This window comes from Glycine max, chromosome 16, assembly GCF_000004515.6.
Source record: "Glycine max cultivar Williams 82 chromosome 16, Glycine_max_v4.0, whole genome shotgun sequence".
NCBI classification, from domain to species: domain Eukaryota; kingdom Viridiplantae; phylum Streptophyta; class Magnoliopsida; order Fabales; family Fabaceae; genus Glycine; species Glycine max.
The window spans coordinates 22,027,090-22,037,951 of NC_038252.2; the positions used below are offsets into that span (position 1 = coordinate 22,027,090).

The 10,862-nt window shown below is 34.9% G+C and overlaps 2 protein-coding genes across 3 annotated transcripts; both read left to right on the forward strand.

The window, feature by feature from the left end:
• The first annotated feature begins 1,866 nt into the window (after positions 1–1,866).
• LOC100780707 (pectin acetylesterase 8) lies at positions 1,867–6,235 on the forward strand. Its single transcript, XM_003547774.4, has 13 exons — positions 1,867–1,924; positions 2,715–2,869; positions 2,977–3,059; positions 3,267–3,393; positions 3,479–3,558; positions 3,684–3,770; positions 3,856–3,980; positions 4,075–4,135; positions 4,232–4,285; positions 4,376–4,453; positions 5,000–5,105; positions 5,630–5,775; positions 5,902–6,235. Exons 2-13 carry the CDS (start codon positions 2,749–2,751, stop codon positions 6,028–6,030), a joined length of 1,197 nt encoding a protein of 398 aa, XP_003547822.1. The 5' UTR covers positions 1,867–1,924; positions 2,715–2,748; the 3' UTR covers positions 6,031–6,235.
• Positions 6,236–6,387: 152 nt separating this feature from the next.
• LOC121173653 (uncharacterized) lies at positions 6,388–9,135 on the forward strand. 2 transcript variants are annotated; one of them, XM_041010218.1, is made up of 4 exons: positions 6,388–7,759; positions 7,841–7,906; positions 8,304–8,382; positions 8,468–9,135. In XM_041010218.1, exons 2-4 carry the CDS (start codon positions 7,895–7,897, stop codon positions 8,746–8,748), a joined length of 372 nt encoding a protein of 123 aa, XP_040866152.1. In that variant the 5' UTR covers positions 6,388–7,759; positions 7,841–7,894; the 3' UTR covers positions 8,749–9,135. The 2 variants fall into 2 exon arrangements, with proteins under 2 accessions (XP_040866152.1, XP_040866151.1); XM_041010217.1 differs by having other exon boundaries at positions 6,388–7,368.
• Positions 9,136–10,862: the final 1,727 nt, after the last annotated feature.

Genomic DNA, 10,862 nt, shown 5'->3' on the forward strand with positions numbered 1-10,862 from the left:
TTAGAGAGGGGACTGGGGAGAGTTGAGAAAATTAAAAAAAAAATACCGCATTATTAGAAATAAAGATAATATAGGGGTGGATATTGAATGGTTTGATGTGTATGATAGATCATAACACCTAACTCTTTATATTTATTTCTTATATAATAATATTTAAATAAATTCTAATTAATTTTTACTATTTTTGAAAGGGAAATGAATTTAAATTTAATTATAAATATTAAATATAGATATTTTTTAAAATTATGAAAAAATTTATATTTATATATTTACTATCTATATGTTGGAGAAAAAAATCCATCTATTTGGTCATAGTAAAACAAAAATATTGTTTTCATTCAGTATTTTTTTTGTTTAATATAGATAATGTTGTATATTTTATTATTTTTCTTAATCTTTCGTAACAAAAATATATATTTAATATCTTAAAATATAAAAAATTAATATTTTTTTCATTTAATAGTTAAAAATATTGGAATATAATATAAAATTATTTTCATTTAGTTTAGCTTTGTATTGGATATGAAACTTGGTTTTATTGATTGATAGTGTACAATTTCTAAACTTTAAAAGCACATAATATTTAAGAAAAGTGCTAGTAATACATTTTTTAACATATTTTCTCTTATTAATTAAAATTTCTTAATAACTATAAATCATGAATGAATGAGACTTAATAAAATAAAAAAACAAATATGTATAATTTTTGTGAGTATGGATTTAAAATTACGTGCTTGACGGTCTTAACACTTTTCTAGTATTGTTTCTGGTAATTAAACTCAATTTTTAAATACTTATTTTGCGAGTATAGTTTTTTTTTTTTAATCACAAGAATTTTTCATTGGGGGGCAATCGTCTTCGTTGATTTTTGTGACTTGTAAGTATACTGATATATATATATATATATATATATATATATATATATATATATATATATATCAGTATATATATATATATATACACGTATTTTGCGAGTATAGATGCGTCATAAAGAATATGCTTGATGGTCTTAGTTGCATTGTTAATTATGAATTATGAATAAGAACCAAGTAAATTATCATTCCTTAGGCAAATAATAATAGACAAGGACTGAATGCCTTCCACTCCTTATCACATACTTTCTTGACTACGCTCGCTGAACGAAAATTCCGGATGCGGTATTCGTTGTATTTCACTGCCATTGTCAAAAATCGTACTTGACCGCAACCCATCAAATCACCATAAAAAAATTACTGAACCAAAGCTACATTCCAACCCGCCTAACACCCACCAACATAAACAAATTGAAGACAAAATAACGAAGGGGCAACAAGAAATAGGAAATACTACTAACAATATTATTCTCAATTTGTCTCTTATTAAACAAAATTAAATGTTTTTTTTCAACTGAAAAGCTGCTCGCGCCTTCTTGATTTCTAGTGGGTCTAAAGTAGCAAATATATTTGCTAACGTACACATTTAATTTGTATTTTACTTTAAGTACGTTAACAAGTTATAAGATTGGTGTTTTAAGATAATATCCTGTTATAACATGTTAAATATACATGTGTGTTAGAAAAACAATTACATGTACATTAACAAATTCATATATGACTGTTGTCTCTTGAGGTTCTTAACTGATCTAAGTTGACAAAGTAGTATTGTTTCTAAGTCGCTTTCCCACTAGAGGGCCACAAATCACATACAATGCCCAGAAATGAGAAAACGAAAATCCAAGAGCATACTCTCTCCTTCTATACGTTCTTATCCAATTTTCCACTCAAACTTCCCAAAGAGATTGTTTCCCATTTGTCCTTAACCATTGCCTATCTCAGCAAGTCACTAATTCCGTGTCCCCATGGCGCATTTTATAAGTCACCACCCTCAACTCAGTTTCACTCACATTCTAATTCAAACCACACCACCCCTTCTTCCTTTTCATCAGGTCCTCCTAGTGACCTTCATTCTCTCCATATGCTTTTTCCTTATTGTTTTCATTTTTTCTACTCTTTTGATCATTTCTTGTTGTGGGGTTGGAAGAAGGAGGTTATGTTTTTTGTTTTTATTTTGGGCTGTAGAAAACATAAAAAAAGTTATTGAATATTGCTCTATAGTAAACTGTTGTTAATATAGGTAGTGTTGAAATGGGACCAGTGTTTTGTTTCTAGGCTATAACTATAATCCATGAAGGTTTTGTGATGTTATTATGATCATATTCAGATCTAATAATGCATGGCAGTTTGTGGTAATTTCATTGTATCTACCAATGGGTTGGGGTGCCTCATTTAACTTGCATTAATATTGGATTTTTTTTTCTGGGCTAGTTTATTGAATTTGCTTAACTTTCTGGTTCTAAAAAGAAGAAAGAGTTCGTAATTCTGTTATTGTGGAAAAGATTTGAAGTATTTCATCTGCCTTTTCCAACAAGAAAACAAGTCTTCTTATCTAAGAAAACAAGTCCATAATTTTCATTCTATGATCTCTGTTTTCTTTCTCTTTTTTTTGTGTATATTTTGGTCTTTATTTTCTTGCATGACGAGTTTTGAAATGATACTCTTTCTTCTCTATTAAAGGTTCTCCACAGTAATTAATGAAATATATTGTTATTAATTAATGAAGCTCTTGTTTTTCTTTTTGACCAGCCAAAATAATAATTTTGCTTTATGTAAATTAGTTATATACCATATTGATTCTTTTACATAAGGCATCCTGTGTTCCTTGTTTTCTATGCACAGGTTTATTCCTTTTCTTTTGGTTCAATTTTGCTGAATGGAGAGTGCAAGAATCAGCAAATGGTTAAATCTTCTAGTTTGTGTACTGCTATTGCTTAAGGCAGAAGGATCTCTTGTTCCATTGACTTTGGTGAAGAATGCAGAATCAAAAGGAGCTGGTGAGAAATTTTAGTTGTGATATTATGCAACTTTAATTCTCCAGTGTTACTATTTTTAGTAATATTTATATGATAGATGATAAATTGAAGCTTAACGTGTCATGCAGTTTGTTTGGATGGAAGCCCCCCAGCATACCACTTTGACAACGGATTTGAAGAAGGGATTAAGAACTGGATTGTTCACATTGAGGTATGTCTTTTACTAACACGAAAAAATTCTTATACTTGTTTTATGTATTTCTATTGTTTTTGTTATGTGTATTAGTACAATACAACTACTTCATCTGTTGAGTAATTCTTAAATGTCAAAATTGTCAATTGTTTGTTCTCTTTGTTTTGGACAAACCGTGGAAAGTTCTCTTCTCTTGGTAATGATCTTCATTGGAATTTATTTTAGGGAGGAGGATGGTGCAACAATGTAGAGAGTTGCCTTTACCGTAAGGATAGTCGCTTAGGTTCATCTAAGCAAATGGAGGATCTTTACTTTTCTGCAATTTTAAGCAACGAACAAGAGTATAATCCAGGTATTATCTTCTAATCTATATATTGTTTCTCCTTATGAACTCTAACAATTTTGCTTAGCTTTCTAACGATTTTTATAAACTTCAGATTTCTACAATTGGAATAGAGTCAAGGTTAGGTACTGTGATGGGTCATCGTTTACTGGTGATGTGGAAGAAGTTGATCAAGTAAGTTTTGCAAAATTCAAAGGAATTTGAAATTAAGTTACAAGGAAAATATTAAGCATTTGTAAATTTTATTTTTCCAATTTTCTTTCTAATGAGATTTGTATAATGTGATGTATATATATCAGACAACCAATTTGCACTTCAGAGGAGCAAGGATTTTTTCAGCTGTAATGGAAGAATTACTAGCAAAAGGATTGGAAAAGGCTGAAAATGTACGAGACATTGATGACTTGACACTTTTTTTCTTCCTTCTGATTGGTTTTTTCTTTCAGTACTAACTGAAACTTGTATTTGCAGGCTATTCTCTCTGGCTGTTCAGCTGGAGGACTGACTACAATATTACACTGTGATCGCTTTAAAAATCTGTTGCCTTCTGAAGCTAATGTGAAATGTGTTCCAGATGCTGGTTATTTTGTCAATGTGTATGCTCCTCTAATTGGCTTTCACTCACTCTTTTCCCTTAGTTTTTATAGTTCCTTAGATCATTGAATGATTTAATGTGTTGTTGTACACCAGAGAGGATATCTCAGGAACACATTTCATCGAAAAGTTCTACAGTGAAGTTGTTTCAACTCATGTACTTGCATGTCTTTTCTCTTTTGATTATTTTCTATTGACTAAAACTTTCTTTAGATAGAGATTGATTTTTATTTTTTTATAATCATTATTATAGGGCTCAGCAAAGAATTTGCCCTCATCCTGCACTTCAAAATTCAGCCCAGAACTAGTAAGTTTGTCACTTGTAAATTTGTAATTTTTCCTTCTAGCTTTGTAACTTCTTCGGTGTTACTGATGCTTCTAAATTATTGTTGTGTAGTGCTTTTTCCCACAATATGTGGCATCACATATCAGTACTCCAATCTTCGTTGTAAATGCAGCCTATGACTCATGGCAGGTTGGATTATTCTGTAGCTCAAGAAGTTTCAGTTTGTTTCAAGAGTGGTGTTGCTTTAGAATATATAGGCCATATAAGAAATTTTTTAAGCCATGTTATATTTTTTCATTAATTGGTGGATATATTTGTTAAGTAATGATCATAAGACGCATACTTGCGTGTTTTCTGGGACAGATTTATTCAGAACTTGAAGATAATAGACCTTAATCTGGACCCAGAATTCTAAGTGCAAAATTTTATAGTTGCTTGATTAACTAATGGATGAAATTCGTTCAAGCAAAACCAACTGGTATACGATCAGAAATTGAGGCAAATTACTCTACATATTCTCTTCATCTTAGTCTTTTCTGATTCACTAAGAATCTTTTTTGTTTTCAAAAGAGTACTCTCTGAAACGTATGTTGATGAAAGCTGAATCATGTTTGCCAACTCAAACTAGGCTTAGTAACTCATGTCAAAGATGTTCTCATTTGATGTTTTAACCTCTTAAGTGGAGATATCCTTCTAGTCTTTTACTCTAATCCTCAAGATATTGCTTTGATTCAGATTCAGAACATCTTTGTACCTGGCTCTGCTGATCCCAGTGACAGTTGGCATAGCTGCAAGCTTGATATAAGCAACTGCTCACCTGATCAACTAAGTAAAATGCAAGGTAAACCGTTTCTGATCTCAATAGCTCATCTATAATCGAATTTTGTTACACATAAAAGAATTTCACTATGCTTCTAATCAATCCTAGAAAACAGTCTAAAATTTGCCATGCCTTTGTCACCACTTGATGTATGTAATTTGTTCACAGCCCTTAAAATTTTAAAACACTGGCATGAGAATGAAAAACAAAAAAAAAGTACATGTTAAAGGGTCATTCATTTCAGTAAAAGCTTCTAGTAGAGTTCCAGACTGAGATTTTTCAACACTTCTACTCCTTTTGAGTGAAAGAATCAGAATCTTCAGAGCAAATGCAAGTGACACCAACAAAGTGTGGCCATACACCATAGAGTTAGAAATAGAGAAGGCGAGTGGCATAGAATAGCATTCTCCAATTGATCGAATTAAAGATACAAATGAGAGAGGGTTTGATCTGTATTTACAGAGCTCATTAGAGAGCCTACAATCCAATTAAATAACTAATTTTTAACTAATATCCTGTAACAAGAACAGTTTTGTGATTTTTAGACTTCAAGTCGGAATTCGAAAAGGCTGTGAGTGTGGTAGGCGACTCTTCATCTAAAGGAATGTTCATAGACTCTTGCTATGCTCACTGCCAAACAGAATCACAGGAGACATGGTATAAGAGTGACTCTCCACAGCTTGCCAATACGGTAAGATATTGCATTATTTTCTTCCTTTTCCATAATATAAGCCTTTTTGTGTGGTGTTTTTGTTATTACTTCCTTTAGTATTGAGTTGAAAAGATAACTTGTATGCATTACATTTACATTCTGCAGACTATTGCCAAGGCAGTGGGAGACTGGTTTTATGGTCGAAGTTCTTTCCGTCACGTGGATTGCAATTATCCTTGCAACCCTTCTTGCCAGAACCGTGTTTTTGATCTAAAAGACCACCCTGGAATATAGACTTGTTTGATCAAATATATATCATTCCTATAAACCAGACTTATTGGTTAACTGGTTATTGAATATGAAAATAAGGTTTATAAGTTACAAAGCTAGCAAAATAAGAAAAGGCAACCATTACACTGAGCTTGTGTTCTGGGAGCCCTCAATCAATGTTGTAATTGCAGTAGTCATTGTAAAGTGGTATATTATGTGCTTTTACTAATTGATATGTCTACATTACTGAACTATTTTAAAAAATTAAACTAACCAAAGTACATTAATGATTTGTATTGTTTAACATCTTAAGAGCCATTGATTAAGAGCTTGACATATTCTGTGTCAGAATAACATGACGAAAGGCCAAAGGGAAGTCAGATGCATTAGCAAGGAAGACCATTTTACCAAATTGTCAAAATAGGACATAATCATTAGTTATGTGAAAGTTTTGAACAAAATTCTTTATACCCATAAAGGAGTGTGAGAACACAACAAAAATTACACTTTAAGAAAATAATAACAAATAAGAATTTAACCTGATTCTTCACTTTTGCCTATGTAATAGTTTTTAAAATATTTTCTTATCACAAAAGTGATGACAAGATTATAATTCACTCCAAATAATGTATCATTCTATAAATTTGAATATCTCACACAATAATTATAAGCAATGATAATTCTCTCACATAAATACACTTCTCTCAATAAAGTAACTTTAATTCATAATCTCTCTTTTAACACACTCTCTCTTTATGTGTTGTTTCTCCACTAAATCTTTTTTTATTTAATAACAAAATTAATATCAACTATAATAAATAAGTTCTCTTAAAAATTAAAACAAAACTACATTCATTCAACTAAGATTTTAAAATATAATATTCTATTTTACGTTTAATTCACTAAACTTTAATAATAAAAATTTAATTCTTAATATATATATATATATATATATATTATCTTTTGACTTAAAATTTTAAAGGGTAGACCTGTACCAAAGTAATTATTAGTTGTTCTTTAAATAATAAAATAGGTTGGCAAGCGGGTCTGGTTTTTGTGCGGGCTTTTGACGTGGAGACTTCTGTCAGACGCATGTTTGATTCCATGTGGTCTCTCTGGTTCTTTGTTGTACGAGCCTTGTAGAGTAGCTTTCCCTCCGGTTGAGTCCAATTTCTCTAAGGAAGCCCTTGTTTTTTCCTGTGCGACGTTCTCCTCTGGCCGTTTCGTTCTGGAGAGTTGTGTGGCCCTCGCCGGTGTAACCGTCTTCCGTGCGATCAAGGTCGTTCTAGGTGGTGTGATTGTTGGGCATGCGTGTTATGATCGGGATTGCTTTTATTTGCATTTGCATTTGCATTTTGTTTGGTGAGTAGTCATTAATTGTTTAGTTTTTTGCTTTCTTTTTATAATATAGTATCATTGACATAGAACAAAGTAGAAAGAGTAGAATGTTGTGAAGAGAATTTGAAATATGGTATGGAGATAATGGTTTACATATTTTATCCAGAAAATTGGTTATAATGATTTTTACTTATTTCTGTTCATGTTCATGAGTTGTTGGACCAAAGCTTTGTGCATTGATGCCTGGACACAGAAAAATTAGCGAGGCTGATTTAATTGAAATTGAGAATTACATAACAATTGGCATTAGGCCTCCTCAAATATATGTTGCTTTTGCAAACACTTCCGGTGGCTACGAGAATGTACGATTTGTGAGAAAAGACCTATGTAATCAAGTTCACAGAATCTGCCGTGGGTACAAGTTAGATGTTGAAGGTGCATTTAAATTCTTCAAGGAGTTGTATGTAACTGATCTGATGTTGTATGTTTCGTACAGGTTGATGATGATAACAAACTCCAACATCTATTTTAGTATGACATCGAGAGCCAAATGAAATATCAGGTACTCGGTGATGTGCTAGTATTTGATGCTACATATAAGAACAAGTATCTTTGTCCACTTGTGGTGTTATCTAGAGTTAATCATCATAATCAAACACTAGTAATAAATGAATCTGAAGAAATTTATGTGTGGTTGATGGAGCAATTCTCGGATGCAATGAAGGGGAGAGCTGCATGTTCGGAGATCACATATGGTGATCTTGCAATGAGGAATGCTACCGATGTGTCTTTCCAAATGTACATCACCGGCTGTGAGCATGCCATTTGTTGCGAAATGCACAAAGCAATTTGAACAACAATGACATTCTGCCATATTTGAAAAGAGTAATGTTATGTTATCTTGAAGTTAGTGATTTTGAACTAAATGGAATGACATGGTTAGAACATTTGGGTTGCAGGAGAATAATTGGGTGGCAGAATTATATAAGAAAAGGAACATGTGGTCTCCAGCTCACAACCATGGAAATTTCTTTGCAGGTATTTGGACTACATCAATGTGAAGCCTTTCATTCACCTTGGGAAATATGTTGATTATAGGAGTACTTTGACTAATTTTGTGCAGCAATTTCAAAGGTTTTTAACTTATTTCGCTTCCACGAGGTTGAAGTTGATTATGACTCTAAAGTTGGGAGTTTGGGTTTAGAGATTGATTTTCATGCAATTAAGAGGTCTGGTGCTGAGGTCATCACTAAGGAGTTGTTTATGGCATTTCAAAGTAATCTTAAGACAATGATGTTAAGGGTTGATGAATGTCAAGAAATGGGTATGTCATGTGTTTATACAGTTGAGGTATCGCTCGTTCGCTATGTGGCATGTTTCATACTGCCCTTCAAGTGGATTTAAATGTTCTTGCCAATGAATGCAATCAATTGGTATACCATGTGGCCGCATTTTAGGGGTACTTATATTCTTAGATTTCAATGACTTACTGATACGGAACCAGACTCAACAGCCACAAAGACAAAAAGGGAGGTGCAAATAGAGGACAAACCCAAAAGGAAGCTCACAAAACCAGCATACCTCAGTGACTACGTATGAAGAAACGGACAAAAGCTCATGATCCTTGCTATCCTTAGTGTTGTCTGCTATCAGGGGACAACCTAACAAATTCCGTTAGTGTAATATTCCTTGGGAATCAATTAGTACAATTCTATTACTAGGAAGCACTATAAATAAACAATGTAATAAGCAAGCAAGCAATGAAAAATCTCGATACTTATTTTTTCCTTCCTTATCGGCTTCTCCTTCTTCCTCTATTCTGGAGGTGCTGGCCTATTAAATCAGCTTTAGAATTTGAGCCTATCATTTGGTGCTCTCGTTGCTGTTCTCATGGCTGATTCTGGCAATACCAATAAGCACCTTGACCCGACCCCTGACCCGTCCATTGAACCTGATCCACCCCTGGCCCAACTCAGCCTCAATTCCTTAGCGCTGACCATTTGGCACCTGAGACCATCAGAGTGGTGGGTACGATTTCCAGCCAGGCAGTGCTCCTCCTAGTGGACGGTGGGAGCACCCACAATTTCATCCAGCAGCACCTCGTCACCCAACTCGGACTCCCTTTTCGCACCACTACTCCTCTTTCGGTTATGGTGGGTAATGGCCAACAATTGGAGTGTTGTTGGCTTTGTGAGGCGGTCACCATCGACCTCCAGACAGCCTCCTTCACAGTGGACCTCTATGTCTTGCCCATCGTCGGTGCCAATGTCATTTTGGGCGTTCAATGGTTGCAATCACTAGGTCCCGTTCTCACCAATTATAACCTTAACCATGCAATTCTTTCACCAAGGTAGCCTGGTCGAATTGCGAGGAGATAAGGACGCTAAAATGGGGATGATGACTCCACCTCAGCTTCGACGCTTGTGCCGTAAACTCGGCAATGCCACGTGCTTCCACGTCACCGTGGTTCCTAAGGACACATCACCTACACCTACTACTGATTTCTCCCCTGAGTTACGAGCTCTACTCACTAAGTTTAGCTCTCTATTTCAGAATCCACAATCCTTGCCGCTGGCACGAGACATCGACCACAACATACACCTCCTTCCGTAGTCAACGTGCGTCCACACAGGTACCCCCATTACTAGAAGCATGAAATTGAACTACAGGTGGACTCCAAGCTCCAAAAAGGGCTGATACAACCCAACACCAACCCGTTCTCTTCACTGGTGCTGTTGGTGAAGAAACACGACGGCTCATGGAGGTTTTGTGTAGATTACCGAGCCCTGAATGCCCTCATCGTTAAGAATCAATTCTCGATTCCCACAATTGACGAGCTCTTGGATGAACTCGATGATGCGCGTTGCTTCTCAAAGCTAGATCTGTTACAAGGCTACCACCAGATTCGCATGCATGCGGCGGACACTCCCAAAACAGCTTTCAGAACACACCATGGCCATTACGAATTCAAAGTAATGCCATTTGGGTTGTGTAATGCGTCGTCATCGTTCCAAGCAACAATGAATATGATCTTCTGACCGTACCTTCGACAATTCATCATCGTCTTTTTCAATGACATTCTCATCTATAACGGCTCTCCTGAGGATCATCTTCACCATCTAGCAACGACATTTCAGATGCTACTTGATAACCAATTCGTTTTAAAATTCTCTAAATGTTTATTTGCTCAATCCCAGGTTGAATACCTCGGTCACCTGGTCTCGCATAAAGGGGTTGAACTAGTTGCTTCCAAAATTGTTGCGATTCAACAATGACCCACTTCATGTTCCATTAAAGCCCTTCGAAGTTTTCTGGGCCTCGCTGGGTTCTATCGCCGCTTTATCTGTGGTTATGCCACCATTGCCACACCCATGGTCAAGGCTACCACCATAGAGCCCTTCCAGTGGTCACCTTATGCCCAAGTAGCTTTCGATACACTGAAGCAAGCTTTATCCACGGTGTCAGTCTTAACCTTACCAGACTTCAAGCTCCCATTCACCGTTGAGACGAATGCATCA

Bases quoted from the DNA above. Each gene is read 5' to 3' on its own strand.
- LOC100780707 (XM_003547774.4), top strand. From the start codon at position 2,749: ATGGAGAGTGCAAGAATCAGCAAATGGTTAAATCTTCTAGTTTGTGTA. The intron at 3,394-3,478 runs GTATTATCTTCT...TATAAACTTCAG, and splicing joins CGAACAAGAGTATAATCCAG to ATTTCTACAATTGGAATAGA. The intron at 3,771-3,855 runs GTACGAGACATT...TTGTATTTGCAG, and splicing joins GATTGGAAAAGGCTGAAAAT to GCTATTCTCTCTGGCTGTTC.
- LOC121173653 (XM_041010218.1), top strand. The intron at 8,383-8,467 runs GTATTTGGACTA...AATTTTGTGCAG, and splicing joins CCATGGAAATTTCTTTGCAG to CAATTTCAAAGGTTTTTAAC.